The sequence below is a fragment of the Echinops telfairi genome, unplaced genomic scaffold (genome assembly GCF_000313985.2).
Source record: "Echinops telfairi isolate 266 unplaced genomic scaffold, ASM31398v2 ScPeMD7_7469;HRSCAF=8507_0, whole genome shotgun sequence".
NCBI lineage: Eukaryota > Metazoa > Chordata > Mammalia > Afrosoricida > Tenrecidae > Echinops > Echinops telfairi.
Genome location: NW_022111372.1, coordinates 51055245 through 51066907, shown reverse-complemented (window position 1 = coordinate 51066907; position 11663 = coordinate 51055245). Strand labels below are relative to the sequence as shown.

General features: G+C 41.6%; 1 protein-coding gene across 1 annotated transcript in view; it reads left to right on the top strand.

The window, feature by feature from the left end:
• Nucleotides 1-2958: 2958 nt before the first annotated feature.
• Nucleotides 2959-11663, top strand: part of FAF2 (Fas associated factor family member 2) — a 76156-nt gene continuing 67451 nt past the window's right edge. Inside the window, exon 1 of the mRNA XM_004696809.2 lies at nucleotides 2959-3035. Coding sequence (XP_004696866.1) covers nucleotides 2973-3035 — 63 coding nt within the window. The 5' untranslated portion in view covers nucleotides 2959-2972. The remainder of the gene's footprint in view (nucleotides 3036-11663) is intronic.

The following is an 11663-nucleotide window of genomic DNA, read 5'->3' as shown; positions in this document are numbered from 1 at the left end:
AGGAGGAGCCAGCTAGTTTTGTTAACCTGTTCACTGATTCTCCTTCGAGTTTTGTGCTTTTCCCTTCCAATCTTATCTAAGGACATAAGAAAAACTCCTGGGCATTGTTATGAATTTGTGTGCACACGAAGGATGAAGCACCGACAGTTCCCAGATTACTAACTAGTTCCATTCAGAAATCTGTCAAATTTGTACATCAATTATAACAGACACAGCTCTTATCTAATGTCAATTAATCAAATATATCATGGGAGAGGGTTTTAAGAAGTTCTAGGGGAAAAAAAGAAGTTCTAGAAATATGGAGTTAAAATGAAATTTTCCCATGAACTTTTGGAAGTCTCCATCCTCATATACAATGTACCTTTCTGTGCATTAAGAAACATTAAACATGGGAGCCGATGACAAGGATCTACATATAACCTCCTCCCCGGGGGACGGACAACAGAAAAGTGGTGAATGGAGTGGGTAAGATATGACAAAATAATAATTTATAGATTATCAAGCATTCATAAGGGAGGGGGAAGTGGGGAGGGAGGGGAAAAATGAGGAGCTGAGGCCAGGGGCTCAAGCAGAAAGCAAATGTTTTGAGAATGATGATGGCAACAAATGTACAAACATGCTTGACACAATGGCTGTATGTGTGGATTGTGAAAAGAGTTGTACGAGCCCCCAATCAAATGATTTAAAAAAAAGAAACATTAAACAAACATTTCCTGGTGTGCTATAGCACTGATGAACCACATAACTATCTTTTAGTTCTTTTATATTTCCTCTCAGTATTATGATTTGTATTTGTTTTACCTCCTTAATCAGATTGGCATATGTTCACTTGTATATTTAAAATCGTTCAGTACATGATAGCCAAGATCGATAACCCTTCAGAAACAGTAAGGGGGATAATGGTTTTTTGAGGGTAAGGGTAAGGGTAAGGTGGGGGAGAAAGGGCAATCGACCACAATGATCGACATATAACCCCCTCCCATGGGGATGTACAACAGAAAAGTGGGTGAAGGGAGACAGCGGTCAGTGTAAGACATGGAAAAATAAAGATAATTTATAAATTATCAATGGCTTATGAGGGAGGGAGGGTGAGAGTGGGGGGAAATGAGCTGATACCAAGGGCTCAGTGGAAAGAAAATGTTTTGAGAATGATGATGGCAACAATTGTACAAATGTGCTTGACACAATGGATGGATGCATGGATTGTGAAAAGAACTGTAAGAGCCCCAATAAAATGATTTTTGTTTTTTTTTTAAAAAGGCATAATGATTCTCTGAGGGTACGGGAAGAGGGCTGGGGAGAAGGGGGGATAGGGAGCTGATAGCATTGATGACTGTATAACCCCACATCGATGGGATTGAACAAGAGAATTGTATGTGAGTGTGTGTACTGGATCATGTAAAATATGGCACAATAAAAATCTATTATAGGAAAAAATAATTAGGGTTCCTGAGGGGTAGGATGGGGAGGGAGGGGAGCTGATAGCAAGGAGTTCAAGAAGAAAGAAAATGTTCTGAAACTGATTGTGATAGCAATTGTACAATACTGCTTGATGTGATTAAACTATGGAATGGTATGACATCTGTAAGAGCTCTCAATAAAATGATGAAAAATTGTACAAAGGTACTCAATAAAAGCGTCTTTTATAAAAAAATGAAAGAAAAAACCCAACATTTCCTAATACACTCAGGCAATTTTAATACAATAACAATAATGTTTTGATGCGTATCAGAAAGTAGCACCACCACTGCAAAACTGTGAGCATCTTGGTTTTTTAATTAGAGGCTCTGAGGGGACGTCGCAGGTACTTTACCTAGTGATTGCTTAAAGTGAAACCTCGAGTCCTTCTATCCTAGCGCACTCTTCACCCAACAGCTCTCAGAGAACTTTGGGGCTCTGCCTCACCAGAAGCAGTCTGCACATGGGGACCACCCTGCCATGGACAAGTAGGACAGGCTCACACTGACCCTGGGGACAGAGTAGAACTGCCTCTTTGGGGTCCAGAGGCTGTAACTCTTTTAAAGGAATAGAAAGTACAGTCTTCCTCTCGCAGAGCGGCTGGTGGTTTCAAACTGCTGACCTTGCAGTTAGCAACTCAACAGGCAACCCCTACCCCTCCAGGGCTAATTTTGGAAGTAATAAAGGGAGGCCTAACGTGAGATGGCAGGCTGGAAGGGACAAGGAGCGTGTGCAGACTGAATGGGGGGGCCATAGCAGTGGAAGCAACACAGAAAAAGAAAGGATTGTCTGGAATGAGAATGCCAAGAAAGGGGAGGTATTTGCCCAAGGATGTTCAGCATTTTCAATTGCCGGGTGGGAACTAGAAACTGAGCCTAAATCTCCTAATCTGAGTCCTAGAATAATCTGCTAGTTGGGCCGGGTCGGTATTTGGAGACACAGGAAGGTCTAAATCAGGCCCCATGGATGGATGGCTCAGCCGCAGGCTGATAGGGCCAAGGGAGCGGGTTCCAATCATTCCTGGTAATAATACTGAAAGCGAGACCAAAGTTTTCCACAATTTCCGTTTGGAGGCAGCATTGGCAACGCCCCCCAAGTGTTCGGGGCTTTCAGAACCTCCAGGAATATCGGAGATTACTGGCGAGTAGACCGGGAGCAGCCGAACTCAGGCGAGTGGATTCGGGAATTTCCGGAACTCCTCGAGGCACATTCGGGTTCTCGCGGCTCTTTGCGGATCTATTCAGCGGCCTTCGGGCTCCTGGCTTTTCATCCTAAGGGCGTTGAGAACTCGACCGTTCCTCGGCAATTTCCGGAAGTGCTCGGGGTGGGCCCGAGAGTGGAGCCCTCTGCTGGTGGGAACTGTCAGTTACGTCGGGCTACGCTACAGAAGGTGGGCCAACACGCGCAGACGCAGTTACAACCCAGTGGCCGTTCAGACCGGATGTGGTTGCCGCTGAAGTCAGTTCCGGCGGGTGACGGTGCGGACCGGTCAGAAGCGTAGAGGCGGCGGCAAAATGGCGGCGCCTGAGGAGCGGGATCTAACCCAGGAGCAGACAGAAAAGCTGCTACAGTTTCAGGTAGCAGCGAGTGCTCGGTGCGGCCGATGCCGCTTCGGGATGGGGATGGGCCTCTAGGAGAGCCAGAAATCCTCTGCAGATTAGGCCCGGGGTCCTTCTGAAGCCAGCGGGCAGCCCCCTCCCCCCCAGGCGCCAATTGCCCCGCTTCTCCCGGAGCCCGATCCTCTGTCTGTTGCCGGCCTTCTAGCCATCGCTGAGGCAGACCTGCCTCTCCGCTGCCCCTCTACCCTCAGAGGAGCAGCTTCCCTAGCTCCCCTCAGCGGCGCCTGCCAACCCTCCTTCCGTGCCCGGCTACCGGTCGGGACCCTCTCGCCCAACTCCTACTATGTGGTGCCAACCGAGACGCTCGATCCCCGCCGCAGAGTTGGCTTCAGTTGTGGTCTCCGACAGCGCCCTGCCTGCGTCCCGGGTCATGTCCACAGACATGGACTGATGCGCTCGAGATCTGTCTTGCACGCTCTGGTGGGAGCGGGAGGCCCCTCAAGACAGGTCCCCCGTCCTGGAGGTATGGGCGGACACCACCCAAGGGCACGAAACAAGTAGCCTCAGTGGGCTCAGGTCGAGCGCCTCGCGCGGGCCTTACCCCCAGCCTCTGCGGGGTGCCGCCTTGCACTGGAAGCGGGGTTAAGAGCATTAGACCCCAGGCACGGATCTCAGCGCGGGTTGGAAGAGGCCATGAGGGTGGGTAGCCTATGCTGTCTTGGGCCCTGATGGCTACCCCGTTCTTTCTTTCTGAGTGTACATCTTAAGGATGTCTATCTCCTAAGGAGGTTGGGGAGCTCAGAGCTGGTGGATGTAGAAGGTCTCTTATAAACTGTGCAGTGCTCCCAGACGTTCATCCTAGTCTAGAATTCAAGTTAATGGTATGCTTCTTTCCTCTCGTGAAATATGCTGAGTACTCATTCATTCAACAGTGTTTATCAAGCTTCTCAGCGCCCAGGCACTGCTGAGTAGAGCACTGTTTATTATTCAAGGTGACTAGCAGCACTCTGTTAAATACTTTTCAGACCTCATTTAATACAACAACCGTTTGAGGTTGATGCTGTTACAGCCCCTGCTTTACAGGAAAAGGATCTGCTTAGTTACACGACTAGGAAGTGGTGGTACCAGGTTAAAAACCAGGTCCATCTTTCAGAATCTTACCTGGGCTCTTGACTTTATGCTGTCAGACTTACACAAGTGTCCACGGAGAGCCAAGAGAATAGGATGCAAATGCTGTTGTATTGTCTGTGTAAGTGTGGGTGAGTGGGTGTACAGGCTCTTATTTTTCTCGAATTTCTTTGAGTAGATTTCTTTATGATTCCTTTCGAAGGTTCAGTGAGGCTCCCTCCCCTCTTTAATTCAGCTACAGAGTAAATGTGCAAAAGGACAAGTTACTTACATAGATGGTGTCAGCAGCTTTCAAGTTGGCCCTTGCCTTAGGCAAACCCATGCACAACAGAACAAAACTATACCTGATCTTGTACTGTCCCCATGATCAGTTGGGAACTGGACTTCTGTGAGATCCATGAGGTTTTCATTGACTGGTTTGAAAAAGTAGATCACCAGCCTTTCTTTTTTTTATTTTTTTTGATCACCAGCCTTTCATCCGAGTTTGTTTACATCTGGATGCACTACTGAAACATATTCAGCAGTATAGCAACATGCAAAGTCTCCACCAAGGGACTGGATGAGAGGTGGCTGTGCGTGAGATGCACTAGTTGAAAATCAAGCCAGGGAGAGGGGAAAAATGAGCTGATACCAAGGGCTCAAGTAGGAAATGTTTTGAGAATGATGATATGGCAACAAATATACAAATATGCTTGACACGATGGATGTATGGATTGTGATACGAGTTGTACAAGCCCCCAATAAACTGAGTTTTAAAAATAATAAAAATAAAAATTAAACATCAAACCAAATCTCTGCCATGGAAAACAAGCATCCCTCCATGGAGCCACTACAGCATTGTTCACAGACTAGTTCAGATTAGGGTAATTTGGACTAGAGAGGAGCCCTGGGGGCACAATGGTTAAGCATTGGGCTGCTCACCCCAAAGTCAGCGGTTTGAGCCCACCAGTAACTCCATGGAAGAAAGATGTAGCAGTCAGCTTCTGTAAAGATTTACAGCTGGGGGGTGGGGGAAAAAAAAAAAAAGATTTACAGCCTTGGAAACCATAGGGGGCAGTGCTGCTTGGCCCCATAGGATCACTTCTTGAGTCTAGAAATTTTTGACCTAGCAAATTAGAATCAAAGAATGTATAAACATTGGACGCTCAACTTCCCTTTTGGTAGATCACTAATTTCAGAGTTTGGTTTAGCTGTGACAGACTCCTATACCCCTTCTAGTGTTTCTGGCTAAAGTGTGTGTGTAGATGTTGTATGTAAATCATGATCTCAATCTGACTGGAAGTGAGCATGTGGTCTAGATAGTGTAGTATTTCTGAGCTACGAAGTGCATTAAGAATCTGTTTTGTTATCGAGTGCATCTAAATCTGGAAGAGAGCTGGGTAACAGGTTAAAGTTATGTTGAGATTTCTTGATGAAATTTGTTTTTTATATTTATATGAAGGGGCTTTGAAAGTTCATTGAAAAATGGAATTAAAATATAGGATTTTCCCACACTTTTTGAAGCCCCGTTGTATGTATTCTTTAAGCAATCTCTGAGTCAGATTCGTCATCCAGGTTATCATTAAACATATTTTGAAAGTTACTTGGTGTCAAGAATTATGCCAGATAACTTATATAATTGACTCTTCTCAATTGCTTTATAAAATGTTAACTACTGATCATTTTATTAATAAGGAAACTGAATTTCTAAAAGTGAAGGAAAAAAACTGGCAGAGATTTGAAAATTTCATAAATAAGTTTCCACCAAGATATTAGTGTTCTTGGTATAATATGGTATAAACAAAGTACTGTGAGGAGGAGAGAAGAAGAATGACTTAGTTACCATTTATCCTCAAGGAGATTGGTTCAAAATACAGCAACAGGGTCCAGGCCAGTATTTGCTTCAGTTGCACTTAAGGTTGTGGTGAGTTAAACCTGCTAGGCTGCATCTAATAGCAACGGCATTCCTTAGGCATGGTGCTAGATAATTGTAAACAATGCATTTACCTCACAGTAGCCTTGTAGAGCACAATATGCTTATTTGTTCATGAGGAAACAGATCCATTGAAGTATTTGCTCAAGGTGGTCTCTAAACTATTCAGTAGTCAGATGGGATTCGAATTTTAATGGGTCTGGAGTGGGATTTCTTAGCCAGACTCTACCTAATAAAAAGGATGAATACAGTTTCAACAAGTGGTGTCTAGGGTGTCCAAAGCTAACCCATACAAACTCAGAAGGTGGAATATGTCTATTGTGAGGGGTCTTGAGAATTAGGCATAGAAAATAAGATTGGAAACTTTAAATTAGAGCCAAATTTTAGGGGCCTTTCAAAGTTATGCACAGTGGTTTAAATTTTATTCTGTGGGCGTGGAGAACCATCTAAGGTTTTTTCAAAAAGGTTGTGACACAATCCTAGGTTTCAGGTTTGCTTCATTCACAGTAGGGAGGATGTTTGGTATCTGTACAGAGGTCGGGACAAAACAAGGTGACACTTGCCAGGAACAGGTTTTTGATGTGTTGCCTAATTTGATATATTGAAATTGATACAAATAAAATATTTTTGAAGTCTTAGGTTTTCTCTGTTTCGCTCTTTGTGTGATACATGAGTTGATTAGTGGTATTTTCTAGGACCTATTTATCATGCTTCTCAGTCCATTGATGTCTTCCAAGATTTTTCTCTGGTTAGCCCTTCTGTTTATTTTGGAACTAATTGAGTATGAATAAATAACGCAGACCTTTAAGCCATTTCAAGTGGAAAAGAATAGAAACTTAGATTTCAGAGCTTCTGCAGGTATATGGAGGTTACTTTCTGGCTGATTTAAGGTCAGAATACATCCCCCCCCCCCATTTAAAATAGGAGACTCCTTTAGTGCGACTGTAGCCTCGGCATTGCTGTTTGAACACCTGGAGAAAGATGACCTGGACTGAGAGAGAAGGGATTAAAAGCATGACCATTTGAGGGCAAAAAGATACTTTCTCTGCGTAGAGAAGAGTAAGAATTATCCTTTTCAGTGGCTATCCTGTGTACATCTTGTTTTTTTTTTTAAATGCGAATTTAACCCTGCACAAGAGGTTATAAAATTTAAGTTTATAGCTCACTTTGAAATTTTTCCTTTTGGCTCCCTCTGACTTTTTATTACTTATAAAGTTGTTTGGGGGTGGGGATACATGGTGCTGTGTGGCCTTTTTCTTTTAATCACAGTGAACTGTTTGAGAGTTTTGCCAGGGAAATTGGTATTATGGAGAAAACATGAAATTTGAAATTCTAGGCCAGTGGTTCTCAACCTTCCTAATGCTGTGACACCCTTTGATACATTTCCTCCTATTTTCATTGCTACTTCATAACTATAATTTTGCTACTGTTATGCATCGGGCGACCCCTGTGAAAGGGTCCTTCGATACCCCGCCCCCCCCAAAGGGGTGACTACCCACAGGTTGAGAAACACTGTTTAGGAAAACCTGAATTAACCTAGTTTTGGGTGAGTTCTGAAACCTTAGACAATGTTTCACTTTTTTTAAGCTTCTTTCCTAATAGATAATATTAGTTATTATATAATTAATTGACACCATTCTTTTGAACAAAAAGCCTACCAAGTAATGCTCACTTGCTGCAATTTGTTGCAACATAATATTGTATAAAAATAGCCAAATCTCAACATACTTCCCTCATCCAAACCCCAGGTTTGTTGTGTATCCTTTGTACACGTCTTTCTTCTGCATATACAGATTTACACGCACTTCGGGGAGACATTCTCTTTCACCTTCTTTTAACTTGACTATGACAGCAGATCCTTTCCACAGCCAAGATCTACTGTGCCCAAATGCTACGGTTCCCACCAAGTCAATCATACCCTGGAAAAGAGTCAGTTGTTTTTGTCTACAAGCTGGTGTGTGCCATTTATCTGTGTCACATAAACTTAATGAACTATTCTGTAAGCCAATAAAATACCAGCGCAGTTTTCCTTTATTTGAAAACTAAACGAAATGCTTAGGGAAGGTGTCATAAAGGCAAGTGGCTTTGAAAATTGCTGTTTAGTTAGGTGTGGGTGAGATAACTATAAATGAGTTTGGAAAAATTATTGGGAGAAGAGAATTTTGGTACTCGGCGCTTGTCAAGTATTTAAAGTTTTACTTTTTTAAGAAATTGAATGAATATACTAGTACGGTTTATGGGAAAAAGATTAAGAACACTAATAGACCTGTTTCTAAAAGGAAAGGCTGGACTTAAAAGATTGCTGAACAAATGCGTATGTTTTATGTTGAAATGAAATGGTAAGTAATTAATGTGTTTTCTTCCAGTTAAGTGATTATTTAAATTGGCTGATCAAGTATGGGTCCCATTTTCTTTGGGTAAGAGGCCTTGTGTTATTTTTGCCTTATATGGTTAGAATCATATTATTATTTAAGTCAGCATAGTAAATGGTTTGACAGGGCTGCATAAGGCTGCCAAATTTTGAGTTCTGGCCTTTAAAATGACTAATTTTGTGGTGTTGGACAAGTTAATTAACCTCTCTGTGGCTTCGTCTGTAAAACGGGACTAGTTGGGGTTGTCTTGACAAGTAAATGTTAATATCGTTTTTTTACCAAAGAGGATGTTCAAATGAACAACATGAAAAGATAATATCATTAGCTGTTGGAATCCAGTGCTGTCCAGTTGATATCATAACGAACCCATAAGACTGAGTGGAAACTTCCCCTGTGGCGTGTCTGAGGCTTTATGGGTGCAGACTGCCACACCTTCCTCCCATATAGCACTGGTGGGTTTGAACCTCCAACCCTTTGCAACCAAGGACCTAAACCACTGTGCCATCAGGACTTCTTCTGTTAGCCGTTACCCAAACCAAAACCCCAGTATCATTGAATCAGTTCTGATTCACAGTAACCATATACAACAGGCCCTTAGGGTTTCAAGATTTTGAATCTTTATGAGAGCAGAGAGCTTCATCCTTCTCTTTTGGAACAGCTGGTGGATTTGAACTACTAACTTTTCAGTTGGCAGCCACAGCACTACCAAGGCACCTTCCATTAGGCATTAACTCTTAATTTTCATCCTGCTATTGGGTCGATTCCAGTTCATAGTGACCCTATAGGACAGGACAGAACTGCTCTTTCAATGTACTTTTTATATTAAATGTATCCTGGATCTAGAAGTCTAACTAGCATTTAGTAAGAATTGCATAAATAAGCATTGATTGAGTATGGACTATACCTTCATGTACAATGATATAATACTATTTCTTTAATAGCACACACACACAAACAAAACAACCTGGTGGTCCATCATGATTTGAGAGTAATTATAATGCTTAATATTCAGGTGCTTAGTAATTGCTAGTGCTATATATATATATACAGTATATTTAATTTTGGCAAAATACATGGACTGCCAGAAGAACAAACAGCTCTGCTCCTTAAGAGGTTCAGCTGATGAGACTTTGTCGCATTTAATTTAGACCCATTATCAGGAGGACCAGTCTCCAAAGTAGAGGTCAGAGAGAAAGAGGTAAACCCTTACCCAGATGGATTGACAGACACGGGGGCTGCAGCAGTAGAAATGACTGTGAGGATGATGTGGTGGAGGACTGGGCAATGTTCTGTTTTGTTGTACAAACGATCACTGTGATTTGGAACTGATGTGAAGGCACCTAGCTGCAACATGTTTGCCTTTTGAGGACCCTCCAAGCTGTTTTTCATAGCAGCTGCAGCATTTTACTCTCCCACCTTGCCAATGCTTGCCACAGCCTTCCTAGTGGGTGTGAAATAGTCTTTCATTATGGCTTGGAAAAGAGCATCTTGGCCATTTATATCAACGGTTCTCAACCTGCGGGTCTCAACCTTTGAGACCCCTTTGGGGATCAAACGACCCTTTCACAGGTGTCACCCAATTCCTAACAGTAGCAAAATGACAGTTATGAAGTAGCAACGAAAATAATTTTATGGTTGGGGGGTCACCACAACATGAGGAACTGTATTAAAAGGTCGCGGCATTAGGAAGTTTGAGAGCCACTGAATTATATATCTTTGATTAAATGTCTATTCAAGTCCTTTGCCCATTTTAAAATTTGTTTATTTGTGCTTTTGTTATGTTTTAAGAACTCTTTTTATATTCTGGATATTAAGCCTGTCTTTGATACGTGGTGTCCAAATATTCCTTCTATTCTGTAAGGTGGCCGTTTCACTTTGTTGATATGTATCTTTTTGCACAAACAAATTTGTGCAAGTTTCCAAGTTTGATGAAATTAGGTTTATTTTTTCTCATTGCCTATAACTTTGGCATCATAGCTAAGAATCCATTGCCTAAAAGAAAGTCCTGAAAATCTGTGTGTTCTTTTAAGAGCTTTATCTCTTATGTTTAGGCCATTTATATTAATTTTTGTATAGTATGTGAGCTATGGATCCAACCTCATTTTGCATGTGTAAATCCAGTTGCCCCTGCACCATTTGTTAGAGAAACTATTTTTCCTCCACAGGGTGGTCTTAGAAAATTGATTTAAGGATTTGTTTCTGGATTCTTGGTTCTATTCCATTGAACTGTGTCACTGTCATAGATGCCACCGTCACACTATCTTCATTATTGCTGCTTGTAATAAAATTTGAAGTTAGGAATGTGTGTATGTGGGCACTCTGGGTTTCTCTCATATTTCCAACTGAATTTTAAGATCATCTTGTCAATTTGTGTATGCATGTACACACACAGCACCTGGATTTTTGATAGAAATTACTATTGAATGTATAGTTCAATTTGGATTGGATTGCTCTCGTAATGTTAAGTCTTTTAGTCTATGAACTTGGGATGCCTTTCAATGATGTTTTGTAGTTTTCACTCTTTAAGTCTAGCACTAATTTTGCTAAATTTATTGCTAAATATTGTTTTTCACTGGTTTTTACTAATTATCTTAAAATTGTTGAAAATATATGCTAAGCAAAATGCACCAATTCACAAGTGTTCACATTTACAATTCAGTGACATTGATTACATTTTCGAGTTGTGCAACCCTTACCCTCCCTCATTAACACACACTCCCTGCCCTGTAAGGTTCCTATCTCATCTTTTGGGTTGCGGTTGTCAGTTTGATCTCACACAGTTCTTAAGAGAGATATTTTCTAACTAAGTCAGACCATTGTTTGCGTTTAAGATGTCAGGAGATATTTTGGTTAGGACTTAAAAATTATCCTCAGGGTGGTAATTTCAGGAATTCATCAAACTCCATGACTCCAGAAAGTCTGACATCCATGAGAATTTGATATTCTGTTCTGCATATTTCCCTTTTTGATCAGAGTTCTTCTATAGAATCTTTGATCAAATGGCTCAGTAAGATTAGCTGGGCACCATCTTATGGCACAGAAAGCAGTTGTTCATGGAGGTGGTTTTATTATTTTGATGTATGTAAGTAGAATTGTTCTCAATTTTGTTTATGAATTGTTTGTGGCTAGTGAATGGAAAACAATTCCTTTTTTTTAATCGCTTTGTTAGGGGTTCATACGACTCTTATCACAATCCATACATACATCAATTGTGTAAAGCACACTTGTATATTC